General features: G+C 44.1%; 1 protein-coding gene across 1 annotated transcript in view; it reads left to right on the forward strand.

The window, feature by feature from the left end:
• Positions 1–22,258, forward strand: part of LOC121574709 (dedicator of cytokinesis protein 3) — a 345,949-nt gene that overhangs the window by 170,838 nt on the left and 152,853 nt on the right. Inside the window, exons 4-5 of the mRNA XM_045213536.1 lie at positions 6,263–6,318; positions 17,157–17,253. Coding sequence (XP_045069471.1) covers positions 6,263–6,318; positions 17,157–17,253 — 153 coding nt within the window. The remainder of the gene's footprint in view (positions 1–6,262; positions 6,319–17,156; positions 17,254–22,258) is intronic.

Here is a 22,258-nt window from a genome sequence, read left to right on the forward strand (position 1 = left end):
TACTTGCTGGCCATCCAGCTACACATTTCTATTGTTAGTCTACCATGCCCACTCATTCACCATCAGTGTCACTGTCTTAATACTCTTTAAAAATCTCAAACTCCTTTAGCTAATTAGCTACCTGAGCTAACCTGCATCCTTGTTAAGAGTTCCCATCTGTCTCTTCTGACTGTTACCTGATGCTGAACTACAGAAATTGATTTCAGTCCTTAAAGGTAGACTCAGCAGTATGATGTCACCGTACACAGTGGGATGACCTCCTGCTAACAGATATCAATAGCAACGGCGATCACATAGTGGCAGCATTGGGGGAAAAAAAGGTTATTTATTCATTATTTATTTTTAGTTGTTGTTGAATATTTCTGTAAGCAGTAAATCATGAATGACAACGTCATATTGCTTTGCTTTACCTTTGAGCTAGTGTGAGTATACTGACTCATACTTAATGTTCCAAGCTCTATTTCAGGAAACGTGTGCTATTAATATCTACAACATCTATCATATTAATAGATAAAGTCTTTGAATCCTCTTTCTTTTAATTTAGGACAAATTCATATTCTCAGTTTTTTTGGCTTGAATATAAAATACCATCATGAAGGATTTATAAAGGTTGTTGCCAGACCGCTGCACAGTACTTCTGAATGATTTATTTAGTGGTGTATCCGAAAGGTTACAATACTTCTGAATGATTTATTTAGTAGAGTATCCGCAAGGTTACAATACTTCAGTGTGCTGTTTCTGTTAGACTAGTGGTCTAGTAGGTATTTTCTCCTCTCCTCTCCTCTCCTCTCCTCTCCTCTCCTCTCCTCTCCTCTCCTCTCCTCTCCTCTCCTCCCTCCTCTCTCTCCTCTCCTCTCCTCTCCTCCCTCCTCTCCTCCCTCTCCTCTCCTCTCCCTCTCCCCTCCTCTCCTCTCCTCCCCTCCCCCCTCTCCTCTCTCTCCCTCTCCTTCTCCCTCTCCTCCCTCCCCCCCTCCCCTCCCTCTCCTCTCCTCTCCTCTCCTCTCCTCTCCTCTCCTCTCCTCTCCTCTCCTCTCCTCTCCTCTAATCTCCATCCTCACTTTTACACCCTTTATTCTGGACTAGTGGTTGAGCACAAGGCTTGTGTCTGTATCTAGGGGGAGGATGGGTAGGCAAGGCAGTTTGTCACAGGTCAGTGCTCCTCCAACCCTCCGGCTACATACCTTGATTATGACGCTTCTTTCCTCATTATGTACCAAAGAAACAAGCAGCATTATCTATGTTCAGTGTGTGTGTGTGTGTGTGTGTGTGTTTTTGTGTTTGTTTGTTTGTGTGTGTGTGTGTGTGTGTGTGTTTGTGTGTATTTGTGTGTGTTTGTGTGTGCGTGTGTGTGTGCATGTGTGTGTGTGTGTGTGTATATGTGTTTGTGTGTGTGTGTGTTTGTGTGTGTGTGTTTGTGTGTGCGTGTGTGTGTGTGTTTGTGTGTGTGTGTGTGTGTGTGTGTGTTTGTGTGAATGTGTGTTTGTGTGTGCGTGTGTGTGTGGTCCTCTGTAGCTCAATTGGTAGAGCACGGCGCTTGTAACGCCAAGGTAGTGGGTTTGATCCCCGGGACCACCCATACACAAAAATGTATGCACGCATGACTGTAAGCCGCTTTGGATAAAAGCGTCTGCTAAATGGCATATTATTATTGTGTGTGTGTCTCAAGAGAGCATGGCAATGAGACTGTTGCAGGGATTCTCCATGGGGGGCTCACCGTGGCTGGAGTGCTCTGCCGTGAGGACGTGCAGGCAGGGCTGCTCAGAGAGATGAATACCATCGCAACCCGGCTGGCAGACGCACGCACACCCATACACACACACACACACACTGCATGGGGAAATGGCTGCTCACGTTACAATCCTATCTGTGAGGTTTAAAAAGGCTTCTGAAGTTTGTAATTTCCACTTTGAAATTTCAGACTTGATTTTCGCTTACGAAAAATGTATCAACCCCTACAAAAATGTCCATTAGTTATAATCCACATAATAATTCACATTTCCTGTTGCTGCTGGATTATTTTCCTGCTGTAGCAAACTGTCTCAAATTAAGATCCTACACAGATGTAGCTATGTTCTACTGTGTGCTACATTTAGTGTGTTCAGTGATCAATAATTGATATGAGAGACGGTAGGTTGATGGAATATGCTGCCTCTGAAGAATGTGAATGACTGTCTATCCAGGGAATGATGTAGAGAGATAACACATTCATTACTGCTGCTGGCATATACACACACATATACACACGCATACAGACATCTGTGTGTGACCTCCTTTCAGCTCGACATCTGGGAAGAGAAGCATTACGTAGCAGCAGTGCATGTTGGGAAATTACAAGCGATCTGGATCTGTGCTCTCTCTCTCTCTCTCTCTCTCTCTCTCTCTCTCTCTCTCTCTCTCTCTCTCTCTCTCTCTCTCTCTCTCTCTCTCTCTCTCTCTCTCTCTCTCTCTCTCTCTCTCTCTCTCTCTCTCTCTCTCTCTCTCTCTCTCTCTCTCTCTCTCTCTCTCTCTCTCTCTCTCTGTATGTATGTATCCCCTCCATCTGTTGAATCACCAGTGTGATATACCCCTGAAGGCAGCTCAGAGCACTGCTTCCTGAGAGTGTGAAGCTGACATGAAAATATGTGTTAATGTATGCACCCCAAATGGCACCCTATTCCCTACATAGTGTACTACTTTAGATCAGAGCACTATGGGCCCTGGTTGAAAGTGCACTATATAAGAGAGTATCATTTGGAACGCATCCTGAATACACATCAGAGGAATATTGTTCTTGAAATGGGTGTACAAGATATGTAGTTGACCTCTGTAACCTTGCAACTGTTTTGTTATGAGACAGGAAAGTCATACCTCTTACAGGGAGACATTGGACAGCAAGCAAGAGAGTTACTGTATATCTTGCTATACGTGAGGTTTGATGTTGTTGTCGTTGTTGTTCCCTGTCCCCGAGTCAGACATTGGGCGCTACGGTACATCCAACCTTGGCTTTTCACACCAAACTATTCCACGTTGCTAATGAAAGTTTAATATCTGACTCGAACGCATAAATTCTTGCATGTTTGAGTAAAAAAATGACGTAACCAGTTTTAGTTGTTGGAAGGGCGATTTTGAAAAGACAAACGGTGTGTTCCAAACGGCACCTCGTTTTATATTAAATAAAATAAAATAAAATTGTATTTGTCACATACACGTGTTTAGCAGATGTTATTGCGGGTGTAGCGAAATGCTTGTGCTTCTAGCTCCGACAGTGCAGTAATATCTATTCACAATTTCACAACATATACCCAATACACACAAATCTAAGTAAGGAATGGAATTTAAGGATATATACATATATGGACAAGCAATGACAGAGCGGCATGGACTAAGATACAGTAGAATATTATAGAATAGAATACAGTGTATACATATGAGATGAGTAGTGCAAGATATGTAAACATTATTAAAGTGACTAGTGTTCCATTTCTTAAAGTGGCCATTGATTTCAATAGGCAGCAGCAGCCTCTAATGTGCTAGTGATGGCTATTTAACAGTCTGATGGCCTTGAGATAGAAGCTGTTTTTCATTCTCTCGGTCCCAGCTTTGATGCACCTGTACTGACCTCGCCTTCTGGATGATAGCGGTGTCCTGGAGGGCTGGTAGTTTGTGCACTACTTTTGACCAGAGCTCAATGGGTCAAACACAATGCACTATATAGGGAATTAATGAAGAGATGTGAGACTGGTTTGTGCCTGAAGCAAGTGGCCAAAACTAGCTGGCTAGACTGACTGTCTATGACTACTATTTGTTCACAACATCATGACAGAGTCCTGTCAGAGATACAGGGTGGTGTGACAGTTGTTCACAACATCATGACAGAGTCCTGTCAGAGATACAGGGTGGTGTGACAGTTGTTCACAACATCATGACAGAGTCCTGTCAGAGATACAGGGTGGTGTGACAGTTGTTCACAACATCATGACAGAGTCCTGTCAGAGATACAGGGTGGTGTGACAGTTGTTCACAACATCATGACAGAGTCCTGTCAGAGATACAGGGTGGTGTGACAGTTGTTCACAACATCATGACAGAGTCCTGTCAGAGATGCAGGGGTGGTGTGACAGTTGTTCACAACATCATGACAGAGTCCTGTCAGAGATACAGGGTGGTGTGACAGTTGTTCACAACATCATGACAGAGTCCTGTCAGAGATACAGGGTGGTGTGACAGTTGTTCACAACATCATGACAGAGTCCTGTCAGAGATACAGGGTGGTGTGACAGTTGTTCACAACATCATGACAGAGTCCTGTCAGAGATACAGGGGGGTGTGACAGTTGTTCACAACATCATGACAGAGTCCTGTCAGAGATACAGGGTGGTGTGACAGTTGTTCACAACATCATGACAGAGTCCTGTCAGAGATACAGGGTGGTGTGACAGTTGTTCACAACATCATGACAGAGTCCTGTCAGAGATACAGGGTGGTGTGACAGTTGTTCACAACATCATGACAGAGTCCTGTCAGAGATACAGGGGGTGTGACAGTTGTTCACAACATCATGACAGAGTCCTGTCAGAGATACAGGGTGGTGTGACAGTTGTTCACAACATCATGACAGAGTCCTGTCAGAGATACAGGGGGTGTGACAGTTGTTCACAACATCATGACAGAGTCCTGTCAGAGATACAGGGTGGTGTGACAGTTGTTCACAACATCATGACAGAGTCCTGTCAGAGATACAGGGTGGTGTGACAGTTGTTCACAACATCATGACAGAGTCCTGTCAGAGATACAGGGTGGTGTGACAGTTGTTCACAACATCATGACAGAGTCCTGTCAGAGATACAGGGAGTGTGACAGTTGTTCACAACATCATGACAGAGTCCTGTCAGAGATACAGGGTGGTGTGACAGTTGTTCACAACATCATGACAGAGTCCTGTCAGAGATACAGGGTGGTGTGACAGTTGTTCACAACATCATGACAGAGTCCTGTCAGAGATACAGGGTGGTGTGACAGTTGTTCACAACATCATGACAGAGTCCTGTCAGAGATACAGGGTGGTGTGACAGTTGTTCACAACATCATGACAGAGTCCTGTCAGAGATACAGGGTGGTGTGACAGTTGTTCACAACATCATGACAGAGTCCTGTCAGAGATACAGGGTGGTGTGACAGTTGTTCACAACATCATGACAGAGTCCTGTCAGAGATGCAGGGTGGTGTGACAGTTGTTCACAACATCATGACAGAGTCCTGTCAGAGATACAGGGTGGTGTGACAGTTGTTCACAACATCATGACAGAGTCCTGTCAGAGATACAGGGTGGTGTGACAGTTGTTCACAACATCATGACAGAGTCCTGTCAGAGATACAGGGTGGTGTGACAGTTGTTCACAACATCATGACAGAGTCCTGTCAGAGATGCAGGGTGGTGTGACAGTTGTTCACAACATCATGACAGAGTCCTGTCAGAGATACAGGGTGGTGTGACAGTTGTTCACAACATCATGACAGAGTCCTGTCAGAGATACAGGGTGGTGTGACAGTTGTTCACAACATCATGACAGAGTCCTGTCAGAGATACAGGGTGGTGTGACAGTTGTTCACAACATCATGACAGAGTCCTGTCAGAGATACAGGGTGGTGTGACAGTTGTTCATTACATCATTACATCGTGGTCGTCTGTAGCTCAATTGGTAGAGCATGGCACTTGTAACGCCAGGGTAGTGGGTTCGATCCCTGGGTCCATCCATATGTAAAAATGTATGTACACATGACTGTAAGTTGCTTTGGATAAAAGCGTCTGCTAAATGGCATATTATTATTATTATTATCATGACAGAGTCCTGTCAGAGATACTACAGATCTTCTGGGCGCTTGGAAAGAGATGTGTTGAAATGACCCACAGTGACACTCTGGGATAAAATTAAATACTCTCTCTCTCTCTCTCTCTCTCTCTCTCTCTCTCTCTCTCTCTCTCTCTCTCTCTCTCTCTCTCTCTCTCTCTCTCTCTCTCTCTCTCTCTCTCTCTCTCTCTCTCCCTGTCTCTCACCCCCTTTCTCTCTCTCTCCCCCTCTCTCTCTCTCTCTCTCTCTCTCTCTCTCTCTCTCTCTCTCTCTCTCACACCCCCTTTCTCTCTCTCTCTCTCTCCCCCTCCCTCTCTCTCTCTCTCTCTCTCGCTGTCTGTTTCTCTCTCGTCTTTCTCTCTTTCTTTGTCTCCCAGCAGTAGCATGGACTCCAGTCTTCGCTAATACATGTGTTTTTCTCCTTTCTTTTCCAGGGGATCTTCCCGACCAGCTTCGTCCACTTGAAGAAGGCCATCGTAACCAACAGAGGGTAAGAACCCCTCCAATAATTATACCAAACAACTTTCTCTGAGGAGACAGAGGAGAGGAGAGAGGGAAGAGGGATTGTGGAGAGGAGAGAGCCATGATGAGAGGAACGGAGAGAGGGATGGAGGAGAGAGGAGGGGAGAGGAGAGGAAAGGAGGAGAGAAAGGGATGAGGAGAGAAGAGGAACGGAGGAGAGAGGAGGGGAGAGGAGAGGAAAGGGGGAGAGAAAGGGATGAGGAGAGAAGAGGAACGGAGGAAAGAGGAGAGAGGCTGTCAAGACCAGGCATATTATTTAACTGCCTCCCTTATTACTAATCTTTTCCCCATACCTCTCATCCCTCTCTCCTCCTCTCCTCCCTCTCTCCTCCTCTCATCCCTCTCTCCTCCTCTCATCCCTCTCTCCTCCTCTCCTCCCTCTCTCCTCCTCTCATCCCTCTCTCCTCCACTCCTCCCTCTCTCCTCCTCTCATCCCTCTCTCCTCCTCTCCTCCCTCTCTCCTCCTCTCCTCCCTCTCTCCTCCTCTCATCCCTCTCTCCTCCTCTCCTCCCTCTCTCCTCCTCTCCTCCCTCTCTCCTCCTCTCCTCCCTCTCTCCTCCTCTCCTCCCTCTCTCCTCCTCTCATCCCTCTCTCCTCCTCTCCTCCCTCTCTCCTCCTCTCATCCCTCTCTCCTCCTCTCCTCCCTCTCTCCTCCTCTCCCTCTCCTCCCTCTCTCCTCCTCTCCTCCCTCTCTCCTCCTCTCCTCCCTCTCTCCTCCTCTCCTCTCCTCCCTCTCTCCTCCTCTCCTCCCTCTCTCCTCCTCTCCTCCCTCTCTCCTCCTCTCATCCCTCTCTCCTCCTCTCCTCCCTCTCTCCTCCTCTCATCCCTCTCTCCTCCTCTCATCCCTCTCTCCTCCTCTCCTCCCTCTCTCCTCCTCTCATCCCTCTCTCCTCCTCTCATCCCTCTCTCCTCCTCTCCTCCCTCTCTCCTCCTCTCATCCCTCTCTCCTCCTCTCCTCCCTCTCTCCTCCTCTCCTCCCTCTCTCCTCCTCTCCTACCTCTCTCCTCCTCTCCTCCCTCTCTCCTCCTCTCCTCCCTCTCTCCTCCTCTCCTCCCTCTCTCCTCCTCTCATCCCTCTCTCCTCCTCTCCTCCCTCTCTCCTCCTCTCCTCCCTCTCTCCTCCTCTCCTCCCTCTCTCCTCCTCTCCTCCCTCCACCTACAGTCATCCCTCTCTCCTCCTCTCATCCCTCTCTCCTCCTCTCCTCCCTCTCTCCTCCTCTCCTCCCTCTCTCCTCCTCTCATCCCTCTCTCCTCCTCTCCTCCCTCTCTCCTCCTCTCCTCCCTCTCTCCTCCTCTCCTCCCTCCACCTACAGTCATCCCTCCCTGTATATCTGATTGATTCCTCTTGCTGACCCTGTGTGCTACATTGTCTGTCTGCAGAGGTTCTTACTTCACTCTACATCTACATGTACAGGGTCCAGTTATCCAGCAAGTTACAGGGAAACTACAGTCATGTACAGGGTCCAGTTATCCAGCATGGTACAGGGAAACTACAGTCATGTACAGGGTCCAGTTATCCAGTATGTTAAAGGGAAACTACAGTCATGTACAGGGTCCAGTTATCCAGCAAGTTACAGGGAAACTACAGTCATGTACAGGGTCCAGTTATCCAGCATGGTACAGGGAAACTACAGTCATGTACAGGGTCCAGTTATCCAGTATGTTAAAGGGAAACTACAGTCATGTACAGGGTCCAGTTATCCAGCAAGTTACAGGGAAACTACAGTCATGTACAGGGTCCAGTTATCCAGCAAGTTACAGGGAAACTTCAGTCATGTACAGGGTCCAGTTATCCAGCAAGTTACAGGGAAACTACAGTCATGTACAGGGTCCAGTTATCCAGCATGGTACAGGGAAACTACAGTCATGTACAGGGTCCAGTTATCCAGCATGGTACAGGGAAACTACAGTCATGTACAGGGTCCAGTTATCCAGCATGGTACAGGGAAACTACAGTCATGTACAGTGTCCAGTTATCCAGCATGGTACAGGGAAACTACAGTCATGTACAGGGTCTAGTTAACAGTTATCCAGCATGGTACAGGGAAACTACAGTCATGTACAGGGTCCAGTTATCCAGCATGGTACAGGGAAACTACAGTAATGTACAGGGTCCAGTTATCCAGTATGTTAAAGGGAAACTACAGTCATGTACAGGGTCCAGTTATCCAGCATGGTACAGGGAAACTATAGTCATGTACAGGGTCCAGTTATCCAGCATGGTACAGGGAAACTACAGTCATGTACAGTGTCCAGTTATCCAGCATGGTACAGGGAAACTACAGTCATGTACAGGGTCCAGTTAACAGTTATCCAGCATGGTACAGGGAAACTACAGTCATGTACAGGGTCCAGTTATCCAGCAAGTTACAGGGAAACTACAGTCATGTACAGGGTCCAGTTATCCAGCAAGTTACAGGGAAACTACAGTCATGTACAGGGTCCAGTTATCCAGCAAGTTACAGGGAAACTACAGTCATGTACAGGGTCCAGTTATCCAGAATGGTACAGGGAAACTACAGTCATGTACAGGGTCCAGTTATCCAGAATGGTACAGGGAAACTACAGTCATGTACAGGGTCTAGTTAACAGTTATCCAGAATGGTACAGGGAAACTACAGTCATGTACAGGGTCCAGTTATCCAGAATGGTACAGGGAAACTATAGTCATGTACAGGGTCCAGTTAACAGTTATCCAGCATGGTACAGGGAAACCATAGTCATGTACAGGGTCCAGTTATCCAGAATGGTACAGGGAAACTACAGTAGTGGTACAGGGAAACAACCCAGTGAAATCATCGCTAAGGATATACAAGATCTAGCCTGGTCCCAGATTGGTTTGTGCAGTCTTGCCATCTCCTCTGGCGTACAGATTTGCTATTTTATTCGATCACTTCTGCGCAGTAGGAAATGCAAATTGTAGTGTATTAAAAGTTTTAAAATGCTTCTAATGTTTATCATTTCCACTTTAACATTTCAGACTTGATTTGCCCTAATAAAAAAAATGTATCAACCCCGACAGAAAATTATAATCCACATAATAATTCACATTTCCTGTTGCTGCAGGATTATTTTCCTGCTGTTAGAAGCAGGGTCAAATTAAGATGCATTGCATCTGTAACAATGACATCATAAATAGATATAAGGCCAGGCTAGACAAGATACAGTATATTATGGTCATCTTTTATTCTGAGTCCCTGCAAGTCTTTCTTTGTCGCAGCCCTCCAGTGAAAAGTATTTAAACAAGTATAGTATGGAAATCTGATGATCTATTGAGATCAGCAACAGACTGTTTGGAAATGAAATTCTTAAATACGGTACGCCAGCCCCATTTCCAATAACATTCCATGTTCAAGAATACATATTTTAAAACTGAAAATGCTTATTTTCTTTCTTCAAATCCCCTGAGGGGTACTTGGAAACTGTAAAGGATTGTAATTCCAATGAATTTGGCTCTCCGTGCATTTAATTAAAACAGTTATGCAAATTAAGACATCCGTTACTTCAATTAATCTGAACTAAAATAAACGCTTTCAAAACATTATGCAAATGCCATTTTAATAGATTTTTTCCCAAGTGTTTGCTGTCAACTTGTAATTAAAATAATGTGGGCTACATATTTAGTTGTGGGTCAACTGTAATCCTAAAACATATGGGGAAACTCAGGACTAATATTCTAACAATATTATTTGTTGTCTTATGGGTAACACAACAAATATATTATACGAATTTGAGTTTGGAGAAAGGGAGGGGAGAGAGTAGAGGTGAGAGAGAGAGAGAGAGAGAGAGAGAGAGAGAGAGAGGGAGGGGGAGAGTAGAGGTAGAGAGAGATGGAGGGGGAGAGGAGAAGTAGAGAGAGAGGGAGGAGGGAGAGGAGAAGTAGAGAGAGAGGGAGGAGGGAGAGTAGAGGTAGAGAGAGATGGAGGGGGGAGAGTAGAGGTAGAGAGAGAGGGAGGGGTAGAGTAATTATGGAGGAACCGTGAGCATGCCAGAGATTATGGAGGAACCGTAAGCATGCCAGAGATTATGGAGGAACCGTGAGCATGCCAGAGATTATGGAGGAACCGTAAGCATGCCAGAGATTATGGAGGAACCGTGAGCATGCCAGAGATTATGGAGGAACCGTAAGCATGCCAGAGATTATGGATGAACCGTGAGCATGCCAGAGATTATGGATGAACCGTGAGCATGCCAGAGATTATGGAGGAGCCGTGAGTTTACGCTGGAAAAACATGAAAGGGGATGCCCACTTACACAGACAGGAACCGTGACCATTTTTTAAATGGTGATCTTCATTTATCCACCATCTACGTCTTTCCTATCCCACTGTATATAACACATGATGTTTAGTACAATTGTTTTATCCAAAGGAACATAGTCTGTCCTAAAAACCTATGTCGTCATCATCTCTCTAGAGGGACACAGTAGTGTGTTATGGACATTCAGGGCTCTGTAATATCACACGTCGCCGACATTCAATATTTTTTTAGGTCCATAGATATTTCCTGTTGCCTGTTGTTGCAGCCCTGTCCAGATTTATGGACTTTTTTTTCTGACCACATAACCTTGTCCATTATGGGCTATAATAACTAGGGCCTAGAACTGTTCCTGGTTAAGTCACATGGTCAGGAAAAAGCTTCCTTCTCTACCTCTTCCTCTTCTCCTCCACTGTCTCTCTTCCTCTTCCTCTTCTCCTCCACTGTCTCTCTTCCTCTACCTCTTCTCCTCCACTGTCTCCCTACAGTCTACTGTGCTGATCCCAGAAGTCAGTTCAGTTTACCGTTCTAGAGGGCTGTAATGTACTTGATGTATAGGTACAATACTTCATATGTCATCTACTTACACAGGGATCTATATGTATTGTGTGTGATCTACTTACACAGGGATCTATATGTATTGTGAATGATCTACTTACACAGGGATCTATATGTATTGTGTGTGATCTACTTACACAGGGATCTATATGTATTGTGTGTGATCTACTTACACAGGGATCTATATGTATTGTGTGTGATCTACTTACACAGGGATCTATATGTATTGTGTGTGATCTACTTACACAGGGATCTATATGTATTGTGTGTGATCTACTTACACAGGGATCTATATGTATTGTGAGTGATCTACTTACACAGTGATCTATATGTATTGTGAGTGATCTACTTACACAGGGATCTATATGTATTGTGTGTGATCTACTTACACAGGGATCTATATGTATTGTGTGTGATCTACTTACACAGGGATATATATGTATTGTGTGTGATCTACTTACACAGGGATCTATATGTATTGTGTGTGATCTACTTACACAGGGATATATATGTATTGTGTGTGATCTACTTACACAGGGATCTATATGTATTGTGTGTGATCTACTTACACAGGGATATATATGTATTGTGTGTGATCTACTTACACAGGGATCTATATGTATTGTGTGTGATCTACTTACACAGGGATCTATATGTATTGTGTGTGATCTACTTACACAGGGATCTATATGTATTGTGAGTGATCTACTTACACAGTGATCTATATGTATTGTAAGTGATCTACTTACACAGTGATATATATGTATTGTGTGTGATCTACTTACACAGGGATCTATATGTATTGTGAGTGATCTACTTACACAGTGATCTATATGTATTGTAAGTGATCTACTTACACAGTGATATATATGTATTGTGTGTGATCTACTTACACAGTGATCTATATGTATTGTGTGTGATCTACTTACACAGGGATCTATATGTATTGTGTGTGATCTACTTACACAGGGATCTATATGTATTGTGTGTGATCTACTTACACAGGGATCTATATGTATTGTGAATGATCTACTTACACAGTGATCTATATGTATTGTGAGTGATCTACTTACACAGTGATATATATGTATTGTGTGTGATCTACTTACACAGTGATCTATATGTATTGTGAGTGATCTACTTACACAGTGATCTATATGTATTGTGAGTGATCTACTTACACAGTGATATATATGTATTGTGTGTGATCTACTTACACAGTGATCTATATGTATTGTGAGTGATCTACTTACACAGTGATCTATATGTATTGTAAGTGATCTACTTACACAGTGATATATATGTATTGTGTGTGATCTACTTACACAGGGATCTATATGTATTGTGTGTGATCTACTTACACAGGGATCTATATGTATTGTGAGTGATCTACTTACACAGGGATCTATATGTATTGTGAGTGATCTACTTACACAGTGATCTATATGTATTGTGAGTGATCTACTTACACAGGGATCTATATGTATTGTGAGTGATCTACTTACACAGTGATCTATATGTATTGTAAGTGATCTACTTACACAGTGATATATATGTATTGTGTGTGATCTACTTACACAGGGATCTATATGTATTGTGTGTGATCTACTTACACAGGGATCTATATGTATTGTGAGTGATCTACTTACACAGGGATCTATATGTATTGTGAGTGATCTACTTACACAGTGATCTATATGTATTGTGAGTGATCTACTTACACAGGGATCTATATGTATTGTGAGTGATCTACTTACACAGTGATCTATATGTATTGTGAGTGATCTACTTACACAGTGATCTATATGTATTGTAAGTGATCTACTTACACAGTGATATATATGTATTGTGTGTGATCTACTTACACAGGGATCTATATGTATTGTGAGTGATCTACTTACACAGTGATCTATATGTATTGTAAGTGATCTACTTACACAGTGATATATATGTATTGTGTGTGATCTACTTACACAGTGATCTATATGTATTGTGAGTGATCTACTTACACAGTGATCAAATCAAATCAAATCAAATCAAATTGTATTGGTCACATGCGCCGAATACAACAGGTGCAGACATTACAGTGAAATGCTTACTTACAGCCCTTAACCAACAGTGCATTTATTTTAAACAAAAAAGTAAGAATAAAACAACAACAAAAAAGTGTTGAGAAAAAAAAAGAGCAGAAGTAAAATAAAGTGACAGTAGGGAGGCTATATATACAATAGAATAAAGTGACAGTAGGGAGGCTATATATACACAGGGGGGTACCGTTGCATAGTCAATGTGCGGGGGGCACCGGCTAGTTGAGGTAGTTGAGGTAATATGTACATGTGGGTAGAGTTAAAGTGACTATGCATAAATACTTAACAGAGTAGCAGCAGCGTAAAAAGTATGGGGTGGGGGGCAGTGCAAATAGTCCGGGTAGCCATGATTAGCTGTTCAGGAGTCTTATGGCTTGGGGGTAGAAGCTGTTGAGAAGTCTTTTGGACCTAGACTTGGCACTCCGGTACCGCTTGCCGTGCGGTAGCAGAGAGAACAGTCTATGACTAGGGTGACTGGAGTCTTTGACAATTTTGAGGGCCTTCCTCTGACACCGCCTGGTATAGAGGTCCTGGATGGCAGGGAGCTTTGCCCCTGTGATGTACTGGGCCGTACGCACTACCCTCTGTAGTGCCTTGCGGGTCAGAGGCCAAGCAGTTGCCATACCAGGCGGTGATGTAACCAGTCAGGATGCTCTCGATGGTGCAGCTGTAGAATTTTTTGAGGATCTGAGGACCCATGCCAAATCTTTTTAGTCTCCTGAGGAATTGGCTTTGTCGTGCCCTCTTCACGACTGTCTTGGTGTGTTTGGACCATGATAGTTCGTTGGTGATGTGGACACCAAGGAACTTGAAGCTCTCAACCTGTTCCACTACAGCCCCGTCGATGAGAATGGGGCGTGCTCAGTCCTCTTTTTTTCCTGTAGTCCACAATCATCTCCTTTGTCTTGGTCACGTTGAGGGAGAGGTTGTTGTCCTGGCACCACACGGCCAGATCTCTGACCTCCTCCCTATAGGCTGTCTCATCGTTGTCGGTGATCAGGCCTACCACTGTTGTGTCGTCGGCAAACTTAATGATGGTGTTGGAGTCGTGCCTGGCCATGCAGTCATGGGTGAACAGAGAGTACAGGAGGGGACTGAGCACGCACCCCTGAGGGGCCCCCGTGTTGAGGATCAGTGTGGCAGATGTGTTGTTACCTACCCTTACCACCTGGGGGCGGCCCGTCAGGAAGTCCAGGATCCAGTTGCAGAGGGAGGTGTTTAGTCCCAGGATCCTTAGCTTAGTGATGAGCTTTACAATATGTATTGTAAGTGATCTACTTACACAGTGATATATATGTATTGTGTGTGATCTACTTACACAGGGATCTATATGTATTGTGAGTGATCTACTTACACAGTGATCTATATGTATTGTAAGTGATCTACTTACACAGTGATATATATGTATTGTGTGTGATCTACTTACACAGGGATCTATATGTATTGTGTGTGATCTACTTACACAGTGATCTATATGTATCGTTTGTGAATTTCCATTGCTCCAATACATATCATGTAAGGCCTAGATTAGATTTGAGATGAGAACAGGGCCCTGATGATTGATGTGTGATGCAGTGGGTTCAGTTTGACCCACAGCTATTCTATAGAGATCTAGTATCAATCACTATCCGTTTTCTTTCAGAAACGATCTGCATTTTATTGAGCCTGTTTGTGGTGCCAGATAGGGTGAGGGTTGCACTTTTGGGACTATTTTGTTTCACTGGGCCACACTAGCTCAAGCAAGCATCGCTAAAGTGTTGGAAAGAAAATAAATACTAACTGAACACAGATATGATTTACTCGGACGGTGGAGAAAGTGACATGAGTCGTGCTGAGCGATTAACCGTCATTTCGTTTATTTTAGAGATAAATTAGATCAAGCCCGAACTGTGCGATGTAGTATGGAGTTGTAGTTTCCAACAGGCCAATATTCTACATAGTTTAATGCAGAAAATGTGGTAATGAACTACAATGACCTTAATCCATTGCGCGCCTACTTGTCCAGTCTGTGTGGTGCAGACATAGAGAGGGAGAGAAGAGACAGAAGAACACGTGATGGAGAGGGACAGAGAGCAGCTGCTTCCTGAGGCATCTCTATATCTGAAAATACATGATCTAAGTGATTGATAGTTGGTATTCAGCAGTCATAAAAGTATGACTTATTTACTTTGAAGAACTACTAAAATAGTGATTTTGTCCAACAGCTTTATGCAGCAGCTTTATAGAGATGAGATGAGGACTTGGATAGAAATAAAACAAAATGAAATATACACAACAACTGAAATATTTTAGTAAAGTCATGTGAATAAATGATGGTTAATAAGTGATAAGCAGTAATGGGCAGTCACTACCATCATGGTCCTCTGTAGCTCAGCTGGCAGAGCACGGCGCTTGTAACGCCAGGGTAGTGGGTTCGATCCCCGGGACCACCCATACGTAAAAATGTATGCGCACATGACTGTAAGTCGCTTTGGAAAAAAGCGTCTGCTAAATGGCATATTATTTATTACTTTAATTGTTTTATTCTGTGTTGTTACAGCATTCAACCAACATAATGCATAGTGCATTTAATGTCTAAAAAAATGTTTTTTTTAAAAACTGAAATCGAACCGACCTCAAAAAGCACTAGACATAAGTGACTGTGGAAAAGTATGTTTTCTAGCGGCCGGGGAGTCAGGGGAGCGGAGGCCCATCTACTGAGACAGCATGTTCATCTCATTGTGTGTTACATTTTAGGGTTGGGAGATATTAATCAGTTATAGGGATTAGAGAGAGGGGGAGGGATTGAGAGAGAGGAGTTGGGGAGGGAGGGAATGAAGGGAGGCAGAAGGAGGGGACGAAATGGGGAGAAGGAGGGAGAGGGGGGAGAGAAGGAGAGAGAGAGAAGTGGGAGATGGGAGTGAGAAGGAGAGAGAAGGGGGAGAGAGGGGAGAGAGAAGGGAGGTACAGATAGATAAAGGGGGATGGAGGGAGGGGAGAGAGAAGGTGGGAGAGGGGAGAGAAGGGGGAGAGAGGAGAGAGAATGAGAGAGAGGGGAGAGAGAAGGGGGAGAGGGGAGAGAGAAGGGGGAGAGAGGGGAGAGAGAAGGGGGAGAGAGGAGAGAGAATGAGAGAGAGGGGAGAGAGAAGGGGGAGGGGAGAGAGAAGGGGGAGAGAGGGAGAGAGAAGGGGGAGAGGAGAGAGAGAAGGGGGAGAGAGGAGAGAGAGGGGGGAGAGAGAAGGGGGAGAGAGGGGAGAGAGAAGGGGGAGAGAGGGGAGAGAGAAGGGGGAGAGGGGAGAGAAAAGGGGGAGAGGGGGGAGAGAGAAGGGGAGAGAAATACAAGCGAGACTGTTTTTGAGAGAAGATACATTTAGGCTGTGAGGGAGGGGGTTAAGCTGGGGGATAGAGAGAGAGAGAGAGAGAGAGAGAGAGAGAGAGAGAGAGAGAGAGAGAGAGAGAGAGAGAGAGAGAGAGAGAGAGAGAGAGAGAGAGAGAGAGAGAGAGAGGGGGGGGGGGAGATAGAGAGAGAGAGAGAAGGAGAGGAGATGGGAGAGATTTAGGGTGTGAGGGAGGGTGTGAGGGAGGGGAATAGAGAGAGAGAGAGGGGAGAGGAGATGGGAGAGATTTAGGCTGGTGGGTATTAGGGCTGTGGGAGCTGTAAAATTGCAGTTTGTTTGGGGTTTTGAAAAAAGGGATTTTAAAACCATCAGACTACTGAATGATTTAGGAGGGGCATTTAGATGGTAATAGTCTGCTGGGTTTAGATAGAAAGACGTGTACACACACACACACACACACACACACACACACACACACACACACACTAGTTTTGATTCTGTGTGGTTAATCATCATGGTGTGTGTGGGGGGGTACACAACTCAACAACTAGTTTCAAAGTGCTTACTTTAGTTACTGTGTGTTATACAGGCAGTATGAGACAGTTGTACCCCTGGAAGACCCCGTCGTGACGGAGGGGACCTCCACTCTGCAGGAATGGGCCCTCCTGTGGAAGCAGCTCTATGTGGTGAGTACAACTCTGATCTTGTCAGACTATTTTAGATCTGTGTAAAAACGTGAGGTGCGTTGTTTTGGGGGGTGAAAAATGTTGTGTCAACTTGAGGTGTCTAGCTTTTTTCTGCCAAAAAAGTGTGTGGCGTGTCGCTCTGGACATTCAACTTTTGATTTTCCCCATGCAAGTACAGTGAAATGCTTAACTTGCAAGCACTTTCCAACCGTGCAGTATTCACTATCAAAATAATTTAGTTTGAAAAAACAAACAAAAAACATGAGAAATAAGAAAGAGTCAGTTCTATATCCAGGGTCAGTTCTATATCCAGGGTCAGTTCTATATCCAGGGTCAGTTCTATATCCAGGGTCAGTTCTATATCCAGGGTCAGTTCTATATCCAGAGTCAGTTCTATATCCAGGGTCAGTTCTATATCCAGGGTCAGTGCTATATCCAGGGTCAGTTCTATATCCAGGGTCAGTTCTATATCCAGGGTCAGTTCTATATCCAGGGTCAGTTCTATATCCAGGGTCAGTTCTATATCCAGGGTCAGTTCTATATCCAGGGTCAGTTCTATATACAGGGTCAGTTCTATATCCAGGGTCAGTTCTATATCCAGGGTCAGTTCTATATCCAGGGTCAGTTCTATATCCAGGGTCAGTTCTATATCCAGGGTCAGTTCTATATCCAGGGTCAGTTCTATATCCAGGGTCAGTTCTATATACAGGGTCAGTTCTATATCCAGGGTCAGTTCTATATCCAGGGTCAGTTCTATATCCAGGGTCAGTTCTATATCCAGGATCAGTTCTATATCCAGGGTCAGTTCTATATCCAGGGTCAGTTCCAGGATCAGTTCTATATCCAGGGTCAGTTCTATATCCAGGGTCAAGTCTATATCCAGGATCAGTTCTATATCCAGGATCAGTTCTATATCCAGGATCAGTTCTATATCCAGGATCAGTTCCAGGATCAGTTCTATATCCAGGGTCAGTTCTATATCCAGGATCAGTTCTATATCCAGGATCAGTTCTATATCCAGGATCAGTTCTATATCCAGGGTCAGTTCTATATCCAGGATCAGTTCTATATCCAGGATCAGTTCTATATCCAGGATCAGTTCTATATCCAGAATCAGTTCCAGGATCAGTTCTATATCCAGGGTCAGTTCTATATCCAGGATCAGTTCTATATCCAGGGTCAGTTCTATATCCAGGGTCAGTTCTATATCCAGGATCAGTTCTATATCCAGGATCAGTTCTATATCCAGGGTCAGTTCTATATCCAGGATCAGTTCTATATCCAGGGTCAGTTCTATATCCAGGGTCAGTTCTATATCCAGGGTCAGTTCTATATCCAGGGTCAGTTCTATATCCAGGATCAGTTCTATATCCAGGATCAGTTCTATATCCAGGATCAGTTCTATATCCAGGATCAGTTCTATATCCAGGGTCAGTTCCAGGATCAGTTCTATATCCAGGGTCAGTTCTATATCCAGGGTCAGTTCTATATCCAGGGTCAGTTCTATATCCAGGATCAGTTCTATATCCAGGATCAGTTCTATATCCAGGATCAGTTCTATATCCAGGGTCAGTTCTATATCCAGGGTCAGTTCTATATCCAGGGTCAGTTCTATATCCAGGGTCAGTTCCAGGGTCAGTTCTATATCCAGGGTCAGTTCTATATCCAGGGTCAGTTCTATATCCAGGATCAGTTCTATATCTAGGGTCAGTTCTATATCCAGGATCAGTTCTATATCCAGGATCAGTTCTATATCCAGGGTCAGTTCTATATCCAGGGTCAGTTCTATATCCAGGGTCAGTTCTATATCCAGGGTCAGTTCTATATCCAGGATCAGTTCTATATCCAGGATCAGTTCTATATCCAGGGTCAGTTCTATATCCAGGGTCAGTTCTATATCCAGGATCAGTTCTATATCCAGGGTCAGTTCTATATCCAGGGTCAGTTCTATATCCAGGGTCAGTTCTATATCCAGGATCAGTTCTATATCTAGGGTCAGTTCTATATCCAGGATCAGTTCTATATCCAGGATCAGTTCTATATCCAGGGTCAGTTCTATATCCAGGATCAGTTCTATATCTAGGGTCAGTTCTATATCCAGGATCAGTTCTATATCCAGGATCAGTTCTATATCCAGGGTCAGTTCTATATCCAGGGTCAGTTCTATATCCAGGGTCAGTTCTATATCCAGGGTCAGTTCTATATCCAGGGTCAGTTCCAGGATCAGTTCTATATCCAGGGTCAGTTCTATATCCAGGATCAGTTCTATATCCAGGATCAGTTCTATATCCAGGGTCAGTTCTATATCCAGGGTCAGTTCTATATCCAGGGTCAGTTCTATATACAGGGTCAGTTCTATATCCAGGGTCAGTTCTATATCCAGGGTCAGTTCTATATACAGGGTCAGTTCTATATCCAGGGTCAGTTCTATATCCAGGGTCAGTTCTATATACAGGGTCAGTTCTATATCCAGGGTCAGTTCTATATCAAGGGTCAGTTCCAGGGTCAGTTCTATATACAGGGTCAGTTCTATATCCAGGGTCAGTTCTATATCCAGGGTCAGTTCTATATCAAGGGTCAGTTCCAGGGTCAGTTCTATATACAGGGTCAGTTCTATATCCAGGGTCAGTTCTATATCCAGGATCAGTTCTATATCCAGGGTCAGTTCTATATACAGGGTCAGTTCTATATACAGGGTCAGTTCTATATCCAGGGTCAGTTCTATATCCAGGGTCAGTTCTATATCCAGGGTCAGTTCCAGGATCAGTTCTATATCCAGGATCAGTTCTATATCCAGGATCATTTCTATATCCAGGATCAGTTCTATATCCAGGGTCAGTTCTATATCCAGGGTCAGTTCTATATCCAGGGTCAGTTCTATATCCAGGATCAGTTCTATATCCAGGGTCAGTTCTATATCCAGGGTCAGTTCTATATCCAGGGTCAGTTCTATATCCAGGGTCAGTTCTATATACAGGGTCAGTTCTATATCCAGGGTCAGTTCTATATCCAGGGTCAGTTCTATATCCAGGGTCAGTTCTATATCCAGGATCAGTTCTATATCCAGGGTCAGTTCTATATCCAGGGTCAGTTCTATATCCAGGGTCAGTTCTATATCCAGGATCAGTTCTATATCTAGGGTCAGTTCTATATCCAGGATCAGTTCTATATCCAGGATCAGTTCTATATCCAGGGTCAGTTCTATATCCAGGATCAGTTCTATATCTAGGGTCAGTTCTATATCCAGGATCAGTTCTATATCCAGGATCAGTTCTATATCCAGGGTCAGTTCTATATCCAGGATCAGTTCTATATCCAGGGTCAGTTCTATATCCAGGGTCAGTTCTATATCCAGGGTCAGTTCTATATCCAGGGTCAGTTCCAGGATCAGTTCTATATCCAGGGTCAGTTCTATATCCAGGGTCAGTTCTATATCCAGGGTCAGTTCTATATACAGGGTCAGTTCTATATCCAGGGTCAGTTCTATATCCAGGGTCAGTTCTATATACAGGGTCAGTTCTATATCCAGGGTCAGTTCTATATCAAGGGTCAGTTCCAGGGTCAGTTCTATATACAGGGTCAGTTCTATATCCAGGGTCGGTTCTATATCCAGGGTCAGTTCTATATCAAGGGTCAGTTCCAGGGTCAGTTCTATATACAGGGTCGGTTCTATATCCAGGGTCAGTTCTATATCCAGGATCGGTTCTATATCCAGGGTCAGTTCTATATACAGGGTCAGTTCTATATACAGGGTCAGTTCTATATCCAGGGTCAGTTCTATATCCAGGGTCAGTTCTATATCCAGGATCAGTTCTATATCCAGGATCAGTTCTATATCCAGGGTCAGTTCTATATCCAGGGTCAGTTCTATATCCAGGGTCAGTTCTATATACAGGGTCAGTTCTATATCCAGGGTCAGTTCTATATCCAGGATCAGTTCCATATCCAGGGTCAGTTCTATATCCAGGATCAGTTCTATATCCAGGATCAGTTCTATATCCAGGGTCAGTTCTATATCCAGGGTCAGTTCTATATCCAGGGTCAGTTCTATATACAGGGTCAGTTCTATATCCAGGGTCAGTTCTATATCCAGGGTCAGTTCTATATACAGGGTCAGTTCTATATCCAGGGTCAGTTCTATATCCAGGGTCAGTTCTATATACAGGGTCAGTTCTATATCCAGGGTCAGTTCTATATCAAGGGTCAGTTCCAGGGTCAGTTCTATATACAGGGTCAGTTCTATATCCAGGGTCAGTTCTATATCCAGGGTCAGTTCTATATCAAGGGTCAGTTCCAGGGTCAGTTCTATATACAGGGTCAGTTCTATATCCAGGGTCAGTTCTATATCCAGGATCAGTTCTATATCCAGGGTCAGTTCTATATACAGGGTCAGTTCTATATACAGGGTCAGTTCTATATCCAGGGTCAGTTCTATATCCAGGGTCAGTTCTATATCCAGGGTCAGTTCCAGGATCAGTTCTATATCCAGGATCAGTTCTATATCCAGGATCATTTCTATATCCAGGATCAGTTCTATATCCAGGGTCAGTTCTATATCCAGGGTCAGTTCTATATCCAGGGTCAGTTCTATATCCAGGATCAGTTCTATATCCAGGGTCAGTTCTATATCCAGGGTCAGTTCTATATCCAGGGTCAGTTCTATATCCAGGGTCAGTTCTATATACAGGGTCAGTTCTATATCCAGGGTCAGTTCTATATCCAGGGTCAGTTCTATATCCAGGGTCAGTTCTATATCCAGGATCAGTTCTATATCCAGGGTCAGTTCTATATCCAGGGTCAGTTCTATATCCAGGGTCAGTTCTATATCCAGGATCAGTTCTATATCTAGGGTCAGTTCTATATCCAGGATCAGTTCTATATCCAGGATCAGTTCTATATCCAGGGTCAGTTCTATATCCAGGATCAGTTCTATATCCAGGGTCAGTTCTATATCCAGGGTCAGTTCTATATCCAGGGTCAGTTCTATATCCAGGGTCAGTTCTAT

This window comes from Coregonus clupeaformis, unplaced genomic scaffold (assembly GCF_020615455.1).
Source record: "Coregonus clupeaformis isolate EN_2021a unplaced genomic scaffold, ASM2061545v1 scaf0123, whole genome shotgun sequence".
Classification (NCBI taxonomy): Eukaryota; Metazoa; Chordata; class Actinopteri; order Salmoniformes; family Salmonidae; genus Coregonus; species Coregonus clupeaformis.